Consider the following 16,009-nt stretch of genomic DNA (forward strand, 5'->3'; position numbering starts at 1 on the left):
TCTTCTTTCTTTCAGCTTGTTACTTTTTATATTTTTATTTTCATTTATTCTTCTTTTGTATATGATGTAAAGTACTGATTTTATTTTTCTCTATGTAGCATGAAATATTAACCAGTACCATTGGCTAAATTAGCCATCATTTCTTCAATAATCTATAATGCCACATCAACAAATTCCATATTCTTACCCATATGAGTCTATTGTGTTCTTTCTATTCATTTCCATTATTTTAATTAATTAGTGTATCTTTAAAATATTGCATATCTTAGTATCTAATAGGGGAAGTTTATTATGTATTGCTCTTTCTTCTTTCAAACTATTCTGTTACTTGTGGATTTTTGTTCTTCAAATTTAATACATTTCACAAGTATATTAGTTATGGTTCTCCAGAGAAATAACCAATAACTTGTGTGCACAAGTGCATGTATGTGTATGTGTTGAGACAGAAAGAAAGAAAGATTGGAGAGATTAGTTGGGCAGGCAGGCTAGAGACCCCAGAAGACTTGATGTTGAAGCTTGAGTCTGAAGACAGTCTGCTGGTGGTAGAATTCTTCTTCCTTCTAAAAAGATCAGTCTGTCTTCAAAAAGTTTTCAATATAAAATTGGAGGCTTGGCCAATAAAATAAGTCACAGAAATGAAATTAGAAGAAAAAAATTGCAAACTTTCTAATATTTCCACTGATATTATCCCATACATATAAATTCCATGAAAATTCACAACAAAGTATTAAAAGTCATAAGAAAGATGGCTGATAGCCTATTCTGTTAAAAAGAAATCAACAGTCTTCCACCAATCTAGCAATATCTCAACAGATATAATATGTCATTTATGATATTAACAAAATCAGTAAATACATGAAACTTTTATATAGAAAACTTTAGAACTTTATTGAAGGATATAAGAGAAAAATAAGTGGAAATCAGAGATATATTCATCAATAGGACAATTCAATACACTACTGATCCTAATTTTTCCAAATTAATAGAAAAATTCAATGTCATTCAAATTAAATACCAGAAATACCTTTTGAGGGAATCTTATTGTGATGATATGTGAAGTGGGGAATAATATTTGCTCTTTCAAGTTTTAAAATAGTTCTAATCTGTTCAATTTTTGTATTTGTTATGCAAAAGTTTTCAAATTACAGTTTTTCCTGAAATTTTCTTATCTGGGTTTTCTAATTGATTGCCTTCATAACATTCTTAGTGATTTTCAAAAATTCTCTGTTTTATCCTTAGCTATCTTCCATCTTTCTAAAAGTAACTCAAATTAGTGTTTTTCTTGTTTAGTCTGGCAAGAGGTTTGTTTGCAGGTTTGATCTTCAAAAGACAAACAGCTTCTAGTGCTGTTGATGGTCTCTGTTGTCTATTCTGCCAGCCGCTGACTTCTGCCTTGAGCATCCTCATCCGGGATGAGGCTGATTGATGGGCAGGGCTGGCAGCAGGGATGAGGATTGGGATGGGGGGTAAGACTTGCTCTTGCTTTATGACACAGGGCTTACCCACGGCAGGTAGAGTAAGGATTTGAGTAAACAAGCAGAAGGCTTGAGAGGAGAAGAAGAGAATAATACAGAGAGGAGTACAGAGAGGAGAGACAGAATCTCAAGTCATAGCTGTGGACCAAAAAAGTCATGTAGGGCACTAAGTGACAAGAGATGCATTTATTCAGGGACTTCCTCTCCAGAAAGGCAATACTTGAAATGTTACAAGAGTAGTATATGCCAAGTTCAATAGTTAATTGCATTCTTAATAAACCAGTGTCATCTTATTGCTAAAGGATTCATTCTAGGAAATCATAGGTGTGTGTGGCTCTTGGTGGCTGTTTTAGTCAGCTTTTTCATTGCTGTGACTAAAAGACCCAACCAGTACAATTTTAGGGGAGGAAAAGTTTGAGAGCTCAGGGCTTTAGTGGTCTCAGTCCAGAGATAGCAGGCTGTGTTCCTTGGGGCTCAAGGTGAGGCGGGACATTATGGCAGAAGAGTGTGGTGGAGAGAAGCAACTCACACGATGATTAGGAAGCACAGAGAGAATTCGCTTGCCAGATACAAAATGTAAACCTCACAGGAACACTCCAATGACCCACCTCCTTCAGCTGCACTGTGCCCACCTTTAGTTATCACTCAATTAATCCCTCTAAGGGAATAATTCACTGATTGGGTTAAGACCCTCATAAGCCAGTCATTTCTCCTCTGAATTTTCTTGCATTGTCTCACACGTGAACTTTTGGGGAATATCTCACATCCAAACCATAACAGGACCTGTAACTATATAGGATGTTAAGCCTTGACCACTCTGAGAGATGAAAAATAAATTTTGCTATTCGGTGTTTTTAAAATTACATATGCCCTAAATTTGTTCCAAAAATAATTGAACATGTGTCTTTTACAGTAGGAGAAATGAATGTCTTTATTCTGCAAGCTGATGATGGTGGTTCCTCTTGTGAGTCTGCAGTGATCTTGGGTAGATGCTGGTGGGCCCAGAGAGCTGGCACTGATAATGATTGAACTCTGTTTGTTTGTAGAACATGTAGAGCATCCTAATCTGAAAACCCCAAGTGGGACCAGCTGTGAAATTAAAAACTTTTTGAGCATCCACTGGGTGCCACAGCTGAAAATTTCACATCTGATCTCACGTGCCCAACATCAAAATGTGGACACACCAAAAATAACATTTAAAATTAGCTTTAGGCTATAGCTGTAAGGAGTACACTTTATGAAAGGCGAATAACTTGAATCCCATTCCCCAAGATTTTTCATTATGGTTATCCAAATAATCTAAATTTTGAAAAACAAATCTGAAATCTGAAACACTTCTGGTCCCAAGAATCCTGGATAAGGAGTACTCCCTGTTTCCATTGTTGTCCTATTTTTCAGTCTGAGAAGATGGCTTCAAAGTGCTTTATAGTGCTTTCTAGGCCCCCTGATTCTAAGGAGGTGGAAGGTGTTGAAGCAATTTTCAGTTCTGTTAAACTCAGAGGAATACGTTCTTAACTGGCAAATTTTGCATTTGTAGCTGCCATTCAGCCTAGTTAAGGTGAGGTTTGGGGGAGATAAAATGGTATTTCCTCTAGTGGATGAAATGGATAATATCAGGTACATATTGGGCTGAAAAGTACAAAAAGGCAAAGGAAATATATTGGGTAATTTTTGAAGGAGAGACCGTGGTTCAAATCCACAGCTTAGATAGAAAAAAAAAAAAAATCCTGGAGGATCAGGTGGAAGTCCAAAGTGAAGTTCCCCTTGCTCTCTTGTTCTCCCACCAATGGAATAAAAGTGTGTGTAAATCCCTCTGGTCAGCATGTGCAGCATCGAAGGTGTTCAGTAAGCTATGTTTTGGTTTTTGTTGTATTTTATTTCCCTTCTTTTTGTCTCTTTTCCTTCTCTTTGCATTTATAGTCATTTTTTATATTATTCAGATTAATGCAAAATCCATTCAAAACATCAGATAAGGACAACTATCTGGCAGTCAAGTAAATGCAAATTGGCTTCATAGAAATCTCAATTAATAAGATTTTCTCCCTCTGCTCATAAAGAGCCTTATGGCAACATGCTGATAAAGTACTTCCCTTTTCCTGAAAGTCAGTCTTTTAGATTTTTGTGCTAGAGTGTTTGATTACTTTTAAACTTTTACTTCATTATTAGTTAATAAAAAAACAATTTGCCAGTATCTTTTAAAGTTAAACATTCACCTTAAGTAATGACACAGAAGTTCTACTCCATTCTATGTACCTAGGAGAGTATATATCCACTAAAATATGTGTACTGCCAATAGCCAAACGTCCACCTGCCAAGGCATTGGTAAGAAATAAAATTTGGTAAATGTCAGTCAAACATAAAAATGAACAAAAGATGTCAGACACAGGTTACAGACTATGTGATTTCTTTTTTATGAAGTCCCAGTTCAGGCAACATGAACCCATGGTGATAGAAATCGATAGTGGTTGCCACTTGGTTGGTAGGAGGACTGTGGTAAATGTCAAAGGGGTGTGTGGAAACCTCTTGGCTGATATAAGATTTTAAAAGATTGATCCAGATAAAGTTTTATGCTAACTGTATGCAAATATTCATTAATCTGTTGAATAAAATTTGTGTAATCTATGCATATCATGCACCTTAATGTATGATTTTCATTCATCCCTGCAAGGATAAATGATACGAAAGGCATATTTTTTTACTCAGGGGAATTTTGACTTGACTCAGAGTCAGTGTTAACTTGACTCTTCATTCTGTGGCTACCAAGGTGAACTGAGCTCTTGTGATGTTTTTATTTTGATCCTCAAAGCTCTCCAGAGTGTTTTTAATTGAGTAATTACCATTTTGCATTCTATTTATCTTACACAGGTTAGAAATAGTTTGAGGAAGGTTAATGTGCAAAGGAAAAACCTCCTCACATTGGAAAAATAACCAAGGATGGGCTGCAGAATGAAGAATGGGATAAATATAATTTAGAAATTAATCACAGTATACTTTAGCTTCTTTATATCCTTTTTGTAGTACTTACATAGGTTATTTAATGGGAATAGATTAATACAAAGGGAAAGCTTTTGTATTAGAATAGCGTGGCCAAATTTAGATTTAAGATGCATAAAATAAAAAGTGGTGATCAGTGGAAATTCATGATAAACTCATCAAGAGCTTCGACTATTTAGCTGATTGGTAGAAATAGCTTATCTGACGTTTCTTCTTACACTGATGGCTAGTGAATTTTAGTATGTTCATCAAAATCCCTTTGGACATGGGGTCTCCAGTTCTCTTAAGTAAGAATAACTTCTGGCTCTCTTTCAACTTGTTTGGCAGGCTGCCCTGCAAGTCGGGGGCCATGGAGAAAGGCTGCACCAGTGTCGAGAGGTCATGCTTCTAACGTACAAGTCCATCCCCATGCAAGTGGACGGCGAGCCCTGTAGGCTGGCCCCGGCCATGATTCGGATCTCCTTGAGGAATCAGGCCAACATGGTACAGAAGAGCAAGAGGAGAACCTCCATGCCTTTACTCAATGAGTGAGTCTGCTCCTCGCCTACCCCGGTTCCCATGAAGACCCTGACGAGCAGGTCGCAGAGCATGTGCATGGTCTGGGACCCCGCTGCTGGGAAGGGGAGAGAAGCCCAGGAAACTCAGCAGTCCCTGGTGTCTCTCCTGGGAACATATTCTTTTTGGCTGTTGTTGCTTATTAAAGGATCCCTTGACCCTTTTACTTGTTACTGTATGACAGATGATTCTTCACTGGCCACTGGGATACACACATATCCTGGCAAAAATCATTAAAGAGAGATTTTAGGGTCATACAATGTACCCACCTAAAGCGTTCTTTTGGTTTGGGTTTAAGGGGCATGCAACTGGCCTGCTCTTTACCCGGTCCCTGGGAGGGTGGTGTTTCTCCAGTAACAGAGGTTGGCCGTGCTGGCCTGTGGCTTGCCTCTGTTCATTTCGCAACCCCTTCTGCCTGTTGGTGAATGGTGCCTTTCCTGGTGTTTCCATCTGGGGTCCTGTGGACTTTGGTGCCTCAGCTCAGTTCTGCTTTTCTGTGCAGCATCCTACAATCCTGACTTAACCAGACCTATTATTTCTACTCTTAAACACCTGGTATCCCTATGGGGCTCTTTTCCTGTTTTTAGGTGTTTTGATAAAGTGAATTGAGGTCAGGCAATCATGGCTCAATAACTTAGAATGCATATTTGTTTTTCGATGTGCCTGACTCCAATTGGAGATTTAATTGTCTGTTTGGGATTAGAGAAGTAGATGGAGAAAGAAGGGGCTTTGGGGCACTTTTTGAGTACTTTCTGTGTATCATGACCCTATGCCTAAGGCCATTTCAGGGCTTAGCTTGAGCCATTCTCTGTCACAGTGAGCGACCCTCAAGAAACTCTTCCTGTTTGTGGCCTGTGATGCATGGTTCCTGTTTGTACTGAATGGCTGGCTTCCTCAGTAGTGCCTGTAAAGCCACATGCTTTGCCACCTGTTCCTAGAGTCAAGGTGATAATCCACAGAAGTTCCTAGAATAACCGCTGACACCAGTGCCGTGGCTCCCGTAACCTCTCTGGGGTGGCAGATGTCTAGGAAGGGTGGCAGCCAGGGCTCTGCAAGTGTTGTGGTTGGCATCTGCTTCCGAGTCCAAGGCCGGGGAAGAGGTCCTCTCCTTCCTTCTCTCCCAGAGCCTGGATTTTTCTGGAATGTTGCCCAGCTCATCTTCCAGAGCTGCTATGGAGTGAAATTTCTTGCTTTATTTACATTTTGCAGCTGATGAAACTCCTAGCCCATTCCTGATGCTTTTTATCCTTCTTACTTTGTCCTTTTTTTCTAGGTTGAATATATATAATTGCTGAGTTTGTATGTTTCAAAGGTGGGATGTCAGCAGTCGTACCTGGTTCACCACATTTCCTCCAGAAATGAAAGAGTGAGGCTGTGAGCCAGTGGTCTGGCAGAAATCTGTGAACTAATAAATGAAAAGCCACTTCTGAAGTTACACCATAACCTATGGGGTTGGGTCACACTGATAGATAGTCTATTAAGAAGAGATCGTGAAGCTAAATGTCTTTGATGTCTATAAACAAAGAGCTCACAGCCTCATGCCTAGTGTTTCTGTATTTTATAGACCAAAGTTGTATTCAAGTGTTTCAATTCCAACACTTACCCTCTGTTAAGAATTAAAATTTGCTAAGTAATCATATTGTTTAGAATTTACATGGGCTTTCTTCTCATGTAAGACTAAATACAAGTAGTTTTTCTCCCCCCCCCCCCCCCCCCAGTCTTTGTCCTCATGGCAAATACAACATTTGATGTCATTTCCTGTACTTAGCTGGGCAGGTATTTAAGAAGCAGCCTCAAAAATGCAGTTACTTTCTCCCCACCAGGGGGCAGTGGTGTTTTCATCAAAACAGCCCCAGGCCTATGAAAGACCTATGTGAAGTGGGAATAATAACATGCTTTTCATTTCTTAAAAAATAATTTAAAAATGAATAAAAACCAAATATTTTATTAGTACAGATGGAAAACTATTATTCAACACCACAGTTTAAGCATATCAATACAGATAGCACATTTCTAAAAGAAAGCAAAAACCTAGTTACTAGTTAATACTTGCTCACTGAACGGATTTCTTTCACCTTGATCTTCATTCACCCTTTGCATTTAGATGGCTTCGATTTCACTGGAAGTCAGGTTTTGAAATCTAACTTTTTCCATGGGATTTCCAAGTGGAGGGAATTTCAAGTTGAAGGTCGGGCTTGCCTTTAAGACTTTTCCTTCGACCTCTCACTGTAAGCATTCCTCTGACCTAGCCATTGTGTGTGAAGTTCACTCTTGCATGTAAAGAAGAGCTACTTGAAAGACTTCTCATTCCTTTATTTTCTGCCTTCCTTTCTTCCTGCCTACCTTTTTTTTTTCCTCCTTTCTTCCTTGTTTCCTTTCTTCTTACTTTATCCACTAGGACTAATTTTTTTTTCTGTTTTATTTTATTTTATTTTTTCTGTTTTATTTCTCCTTTCTTTCGTATTAGAGGAGAAAGGGAACTGCTCTACAGTGTCTTTAGAATCTTAGCTGACACACCTGTGTGTGTTCCCCATAAGGGAAGGCCAGCCATTCAGGTCATCTTAAGGAATGTGCCTGTCACAGCATGGAACTGGGACGGCTGGAGATTTCAGGGCTGTGGCTCCCTGCACAACTGCTTTTTCACCAGGACAGTGCTGCTCTTCCTCCTGAATCTGACCTTTCTCTGGGAGGTTGCATCTTAGACCTCTGACTTCAGCCTGGGTTTTTGTTTTTTTTTCCCTTAAAATTGAAAAATCATACCCAAATATCTTAATTCACATTTTTACCTTAGTATCCCATAGTATCCTCAAATTATATGCTAGAACCTGGACTCTTTAATGATTTCCTTGGCTTCTCCTTCTTGCCATCCACATGAGCCTATCCCATTCATGTGTGTGAATGGAACCACCCTCCACTCATTCACAGTGACCCCTGAAGTCATCTCAGTCAAGTGCATTTTTTGACATCTGCACACTAGCCACCACTCTTTTTGAAATCTGCCTTCTATTTGTGGCCCAAGTCTTTGACTCTCTCCCCAAATGTCTTCTCTCCTTGTAAGAGAGCCTTAGTTCCAAGGCCATATGAGTTACCTCTTGCAGCATTGCTAAAATATCTCGGGGTTCATTTCCCTGCATCCCCTGCTGCTGCCCTTCACACAGTCTCTTCCAATACTCAGCTAAGATGGTCTTTCCAGAAATGAAAAGCCCGATTCCTCAGCCTCACAGCCTTCCTGGTCATTGCCTTCTTTGTCCTCCTTTCCTGGGGCTCCAGGAGTAGCCCTTTCCCTAAGCATCCTCTTCTCTCTAGTTCTAGGTGTTCATTGCCCCTTACTTGGCTTGGTTGCTTTCATCACACGGTTTATTGAAATGGGGCCATTGCTGGTTTATCTGTCTCTGTTCTTTGGGGAGGCCCTCGGTTTTCCCCTTGGGATCCCAGTGCCTGTTCTATCAGTGACTCGCCCCTGGATGAGATTCATAATGCCATCTCGATCACTGTGTTTTTCAGAAGCCATTACTAACATAACAAATCTAAAAAAATCACAAATATAATGATGCTGGAGAATATGTTTTGATCACCTTTTATTGTGAGTAGAGGATACATGTTGAATAATTCCAGGTTTTGGGGTGCTAGTGTTCTTGCACAGCCTGGGGAATCTCGAAGGCTGGATGAAAGCGTAACTTTGCTAATCTCCAGGAGGAGTGTGGGAGGCCAGCGAGTGGCTCCATGGGGAAGCGTGTGCCTCCTCTCCTGGGTGTCCTGGATGACCTGAATGAAGCAAGGGCGGCCATGGCCATGCCTCCTGTGCCCGCAGCCCACCCTCCCGCATTGGCCTGTGTCCGGTCGGTCTGTGGCTTGCCTGGAACCAGCCCCTTCCATGTGTCCTGTCGGCTTCACTGCTGTCACCGGCTTCTCTGGATGATTTCCATGACTGGCTTGATTTTCCTTTCGACCATTGTTGGTGATGCGCTCATTTAATTTCTGTTTAAACTCTGTGTGTCTCTCTTTCTCTCCCCGGCTTGCTCCTTGTCTGTCCACGCTGTCCTGCTGACTCTGTCTTCGCTGCTCATTCCCCGCCGCCTCTAGCATCCACCAGGTGCAAGCTGCGGACCTGAGGCGAGTGTCTGCTCCCCCCGGCTCCTTCTCCATGTGAGTACAGTGCCATTGCATTGTTTTTACATTTTGTCCCCAACCTCTCCTGCTCCTCAGGGTTCCACTACCTGCGGCGTCCTTTCCCTTCACAGGTCTGCTGCTCTGCTGAGGACACCTCCTGGCCACGATTGCTGTCTGGTCCCTTTCTTGGATTTGAAACGGAAGCTCTGATACCCTTCATGCTCTCTGTCTGCATCCATCCTTTAGGATTAATGGTTTCATTCAGGTTGCAGGGGCTCCTACAGCATCCCATACTAAGCACTGTTGTTTTTTTTTTTTTTTTTTGAACAGTGGACAAAGCCTTAGACCCCTCCATTGCCTGTGGGTTGGGGTAGAGTTGAAGGAAGTGCTTACCCCCTTGATGTGTGGGTGGACCCCCAATGTTATGTGTGGAGTGTTGGGTGTCTGTACGTGAATATTTCTCACTGTAATGAAAGGTCAGTGGCCCAGACTGGGACCGAGTTTGTAAAATGTATTCTTAGACCCATTTAGTAGTCTGTGCACAGTGTACTCGGGATATTATATTTGTTTTCTGCCAAAACCAACCAAATAAAAGGAAGATATGTTTTTGTAGGATTTCACATCAGGATATTTTGATACCCTCCCTCTGTCTTGTCCTCCTCCTTTTCTCCACCTCCTATGTACTTACCTAGCATTACGTAGGTATCAGGCTCTTTACGTATGTTCACTTACTCTCCCGACAACACGATGCCAAATCATTCTCTGTTGTGTATGCAAGGAATCTGATGTACAGAAAGGTTAAGCAACTTGCCCAAGGTCACCAAGCCAATAACTCTGACTGGGATTCAAACTCAGGCAATCGGGATTCAAAATTCCTGCTCTTTAAACACTGACAATCTGCTGCCTCTCATCAGTCAGGATCGTGTGTATCTCTCAAGGCCCACTGGAATGATTGCTTCCTAAAGACTTCTTCCTCAGTCTTACTGTCAGAATTAATTACGTCCCCACCGGAGCTTACTATTGATGAGTCTATTCTAGCTCCCGAGGTCTAACTTGGTATTAATCACCATGAGCTATCTGTATATCCTGCTGTTGACAGGTCTATTTCAGATCATTGCCAATATCTTCTTAGGGATCTTTGCATTGCTGGCCTTGTTCACAGGTCTAACACGAAGTGTTCTGAAACCCCACAACAGTTGGTTGGTGGAATGAATGGGTAGAAGAATGCATCTAGTGGGATTGAAAAGCAATGCCTGAAGTTTAGTTTAGATCTTACTTTCAATTCTAGTCTTATGTATTAAAAATATATATTCATGAAAAAAAATAATTATTCTGCATTTTCTTACTGTCAGAAGCTATTTTAGTGGTGAACACCGCAAAGCACTGCTTCATGGGGCTTAAAGTTGAGCAGTCAAAAATCAATAAGAAAATGAATTTCTAATTTGAAGGTTATTGCTGGGGCAGATTCTACTTTCTGTGTTCAGTAAACTTGAGTTTGATGAGTGGCTCATAATGATCCTTACTGTTGCTGGTTCCAGTGATAGATAGTAAATCTCTCTATCCAGTGATAATGTCAACAATAGAAATGTGTCGGTAGTCGCTGTATTTCCACCACAGGTTCAGTTTAGGTGGCATTTACCTTTTCGCCGGGTCTCTTCCAGGAGTGTGTGTGCCACAGTGAGGTGGATTGCCATGATAGTGTCTCCATGGGCTGTAGAAAGCCCTGTCCACCTTTTTTTTTTTTTTTTTTAAAGAGAGAGTGAGAGAGGAGAGACAGAGAGAGAGAATTTTTTTTTTAATATTTATTTTTTAGTTCTCGGCGGACACAACATCTTTGTTGGTATGTGGTGCTGAGGATCGAACCCGGGCCGCACGCATGCCAGGCGAGCACGCTACCGCTTGAGCCATATCCCCAGCCCAAGCCCTGTCCACCTTTAAAACCTAAATATCAATCAGAAAATATTTCATATCTGTATGTGACATATATTAAATGCTACATGTTATAGGTTTTCTATGTATAACCAATAAAACATTTATGTAATCAAAATGTATTCAATCTGGGTGTTATTTTAAAAATCAGATAACAGAATCTTATCTGATTCTAAGGAGCAAGGAGAATGGAGAAAGACTAAGTGTATCAATGTGTTTTACGTCTTTTTATATTATAGCCATGATAACTTAGCTTTGATCCACTCTCAGACTGTTATTGGCTATTTTCAGAAATACTTAAAAAATCTTGTTAACATGACTTTGGTCCCCATGAAAGTCAAGAGCCCTGGTATCATCATGCATTGAGATTTTCTGATTCGTTTCGGCTCTCAGATTTGCCATTCTCAGTTCAGAGCACCTCTCTCTGTTTCTTTCTCTTTTTAAACAGATGATCCTTTCTTTCAGAGAAGCCTCTTTTTCTGCTGTTCCCCAAGCAAATGTTGCTTTCTTGAAGCAGCTTGAAGTAATCCTTTTTTAAAGTAATCCTTTCTCACGTGCTTCCTAGTGGCTTTTCTGGGGGAGGGAGAATGCACAGGGGTGACAGTGTGATGCATGGATTCTGAGGGATTGCAACATACTACTAACTGTACTACTAACGTCTGAGTCCCTGCAAAATTTCCGCTTTATGCTTAGAAGAATTCTCAATTTTTTTTTTGTTTTGATCACATATGACCACACATAAGCTGATGAATTTTAATCAATGGTATTTAGTGGCTCATTGCTAGAGGACAAAACAAAGAATATTTCTCCACAAATCTGCCATGTCACGAAGTTAACAAATTCTTTAAAATTAAGAGGTTTCCTGGTAAAGGCTTCCTTGAAGCACAAATACAAACAACTACCTTTCGTTAATCATGAAAAGTCACATTAAATGCTCCAACTACAAGCTCCTCTTTAACAAATGCCAAAGAGTATGAAACTATAAAATGTTTCTTTCTTGCGTTCATTTATCCTTTGGTAGCTCCCTTTCATTAGGCTCCATTTCCCTCCTGCTTTTCTCCCATCAAAATGAAATCATGTGACCCAATTTATGCTTAATTCATTTTTTTTTTCATCTTTCAAAGAACATTGAGTGCTTATTTCAGATACTCAGTGGGATGTTGAAGCTAGAGATCAGAAAGCTAAGATTTCTTCCCTCGGGGGGTGGAGGGGGGTGAGCATACCAGGAACAGAGCTAATTGAGTTCCTACCCTATGATTACAATATAATGTGACACTCGTCCCAGGACAGATTCTGGTTGTACTTCCATGTGACTGACGTTTTATTGAATATTTCTTATGTTTACTTTTATTTTCTAATATTTAAAGTTAACATCCAGGAACATTGGCCTTTCTGCAGCTCACTGGTGCTCACACAGTTCCAAGGGTTTGAGTCATGGATAGATTCCTGTAATCACCACCATAACCAGGGTACAGATCCCTGTATCACCCAGAAATGCTGCCTTTTATTCTACCCACTTGTTCCCAGCTTTTGGCAACCATTGTTCACTGTGGTCTTGTATTTTTGATACCTTTTAAATGGCATCATGCAATTCGTAACTATTTAGCTGGCTTCTTTGATTGAATACAACATCCCTGAGATTTATCTACTGTTACATGTATCAGTCGTCTGTTGCTTTTTATAGCTGAAGCTGAATTCCATTGTAGGAGGTTTCAGGGTGTTTATCCCTTCACCTGCTGAAAGATATCTGGGTCATTTCCAGTTTGCAGTGAATTCAATTAAGAGTGCAATTAAGAGCCAGGAAAGCTGATGCACACCTATAATCCCAGTGGGAGGCTGAGGCAGGAGGATCATAAGTTTGAGGCCAGCCTTGGCAGTTTAGCAAGTCCCTGAATCTCAATGGATCTGTTTTAGGAAACATTACTCCGGTTATCTATTTTAACATGGTGAGTTTCCTTCTTATAAAAAAACAAAACAAAACAGTTGTTTGATGTTTTTTGAGGAATTTGTTCACTGCATCTAAGTTATGAATTAATGTATGTAGAATTGTTAATCGTATTTCCTTGTCCCTGTAGTGTCTGTGAGGTCTCTAGTCTTAATCCTTTTTTATTCCTGATGGGAGTAATTTGTGTCTCTTTTTTTCCTGTTATCTTTATCACTCTTAATTGTCACTTATTGATTTTGTTCTTTTATTTGAAGAAGTGGCTTTCAGTTTCATTGGTTTTTCTTGATTGCTTTCTTGTTTGTAATGTGATCAGTTTCTGCCCTTTTTTATTTCCTTTCTTCGGCTTGGTTGGGATTCAATATCTTCTTCTCTTTCCAGCTCCTCAAGGTGGAACTTCATTATTTGTTGAGTAGGCGGCTGACTCGGCTAAGCTCAGGCCCCAGGGGTGGACAAGCCTCCTGAAGCACACAGTGTGAGCTTCGTTTTGAGAGGCTGTTCAGTGCTCAACTATCTGTCTGATGTGTGCACTCTTTGGCTAGCATGGGATGTGAGCAGGGTCTGCCCTGTCCAGGTCCTAATGTCTGGGTCATGATGTGGAGGGCCAGACCCATGTAGCTGCCACCAAGGGGCGAAACCCTGAGTCCATAGACCTCCCTGTGGGGTTGTTTTCTGAACTCCTCCCTCTCTGTCAGCATCCTTGGTACTTTCTGGTTTGCTGGGGCTCCCTCTTTCAGACCTTTAGCCAGAAAACGAAGGCCTTGGTTTTCTCATCTGCCACAGTGTTCCAGGGAAGGAGAGTGTTCATGTCCCCTGAGGAGCGGGGATATCGCAGGAGGAGAAAGGGAAGCCTCTGGGCTTCACAGCCACCGTGAGCTGGAAGGAGACCCCTCTTTTTCCTGATAGTAGTAATTTTGGCACCTGAAGTCCTTTGTCATGGCTGCTCCCACTGCTGCCAGGATAGCAAAATGGCCCCAGTTCTGGGGCTATGAAAATAAAGGAAAAAGAGAGAGTTCTCCCCCATTTCTCTCAGCATCCAGAGGAGCCTATTCTGGAACTCAAGCCAGTGCCCAAGCATCTCCCAGAGTTGTCACTCCCTGCACCCAGGGCCACCTGAGGGCCAGGCCAGGGGTTATGGGGGGAGGGTGGGGTTCTCACCAGCAGTGTGATGGTATTTTAAATTCAGGTCTTCTTCCAATCTACCGCTATCATTTACTTTTCAAAGTTCTCATAGGACTGGTTTATGAATTCTGGCCAGGTTTTATAGCTGCACTTAGTAGGGGATAAAGATGGTATGAGCTTCCCCCATTCAGCTGGGTTGGGAGCATCTCCACTGCCTTTCAAACCCAGGACCATCATCCATCCTTCCTACCCACTGCAGAGACTCAGAGAGTGCCAGAGCTAAACTCAGCAAAACAGCTCTGCAGAGACCAGTGCACTGTGAACGGCCACAAACATATGTTAAATGTAGCATGCCATCTTGCACAGCAGTTATGATTTAAACCAAAACAGGATGTTCCCAATTCTAAATTGTGTGGGTTTGCTTATTACCTTGGGGAAGGCAAAGTTAGACACAGATCCATGAGAAAAGTATAAATTGTCATCTTTGATTACTGGCTCAATATGACTCAACATTCCAAAATTGCTTTCCATAAATGAGGGCATCTTGGTAAAATATGAAAGAAAATTGATTTTTATTCCAAGAGGAAAAGGAGTTTTACTAAGAGAAAAAGAAATAGTTTTTGATAGGCCAGTTTCCCTTAAGTTTCTGTCTTGGGTTGAGTTTAAGAATTTTATTGTTGAAAAGCTGCAAATAAAGAACTGAGAACCTTCAATCTTCATGATTGAAGAATACAAACCAGCCACAGATGGGTTAGTGTTCGAATGCCTCTGGCCAGGGAAGTAATCTAGTAGACTCTTTGAACTGATTTCTAAAGTTCTTAATTCTCTTCTCCATTTAGTCACATCAGAGTTTTGGTACTGACGTTTTCTGAAATTTGTGTAATATGTTGTGAAAGTTCTGTTTATCTCATCTATTGAGTACTGGGCTGTCCAATTAGAAAATAAGACTGGATATGCATTAGGCAGAACACTTTTTCTTTTCCTTCCTTCTCTTTGTAAACTCCACTCTATCACATCCTGCACTCTGTTGGGAAGTAGCAAAAACATTGCCAAAGTAGAGATGTGCATGTGTGCCCTTATAAGCCATGAGGCTTCTTCTGAAGTACCTGAGACATCCACCACTCATGGTTTGGCTCAATTAATTAAGCTATGGGTGGCCAAGCCCAGACCTTTGTAAGAATTTCAGGATAAATGGCACTCAAGGGCCAGTTGTCCTTCCAGAAGTATTTGTGTGACTGGAACAGAAATCTGTCCAGGCTCTTGATATATGGATTGCAATTTGGAGATCATCATTTTTGGTTCCAAAAACTAGTTTTGAGGGTTCCAAAAGGGCTGAGACCTCCAGATATCACAATTAGGTTTGTTGTTCATGCTTCTGTTTTTATTATTTTCATTCCAAGGTGTTAATCTCTGAGTGGTAGGATTACAGGTATTTTTTTTCTTGAATTTGTGTATTTTCTGATTGATTTTAACAAACATGCATCACTCCTGTAACAGAGAAAAATGTAAAGTTTCATATATTAAAAGAAAAAACAGGAGAGAATTGTTATGTTCATAGAATTAAAAGAAATGGTTGCGCCCAAGGCCAGACAGTGGAGTGTAGAAGTTAGTTTCAGGCTCTCTGGAAAGCAAAACTATTTGTTCTTCAAATTTTTTAGTGAAAGAGTCTGGTAAGCTTTGCTGGTTCTCTCCTCTTCTTTCCTCTCTTCAGACCCCCACTCTTCTGGGTTATCTTCCTAATGATTTCCACTGTCCACAGTGACCTGACTTAGTCATATCCTGATGCCATCTTTTCCTTTTCTTTTGCTATTTATTCTTCTCTGCTAGTTCCATAAGATAGTGCTGAGTGGAAAATTCCAAAGGACAGGAAGTAATGGCTACT

At 40.7% G+C, this 16,009-nt stretch overlaps 1 protein-coding gene across 2 annotated transcripts in view; it reads left to right on the plus strand.

The window, feature by feature from the left end:
• Positions 1–16,009, plus strand: part of Dgki (diacylglycerol kinase iota) — a 414,620-nt gene that overhangs the window by 278,067 nt on the left and 120,544 nt on the right. The window contains exons 20-21 of one of the 2 annotated variants that reach the window (XM_026398565.1): positions 4,797–4,996; positions 9,108–9,170. In XM_026398565.1, coding sequence (XP_026254350.1) covers positions 4,797–4,996; positions 9,108–9,170 — 263 coding nt within the window. The remainder of the gene's footprint in view (positions 1–4,796; positions 4,997–9,107; positions 9,171–16,009) is intronic. The other variant, XM_026398566.1, reaches the window with a different exon arrangement.

The sequence above is a fragment of the Urocitellus parryii genome, chromosome 3 (genome assembly GCF_045843805.1).
Source record: "Urocitellus parryii isolate mUroPar1 chromosome 3, mUroPar1.hap1, whole genome shotgun sequence".
In the NCBI taxonomy this organism is placed as follows: Eukaryota; Metazoa; Chordata; class Mammalia; order Rodentia; family Sciuridae; genus Urocitellus; species Urocitellus parryii.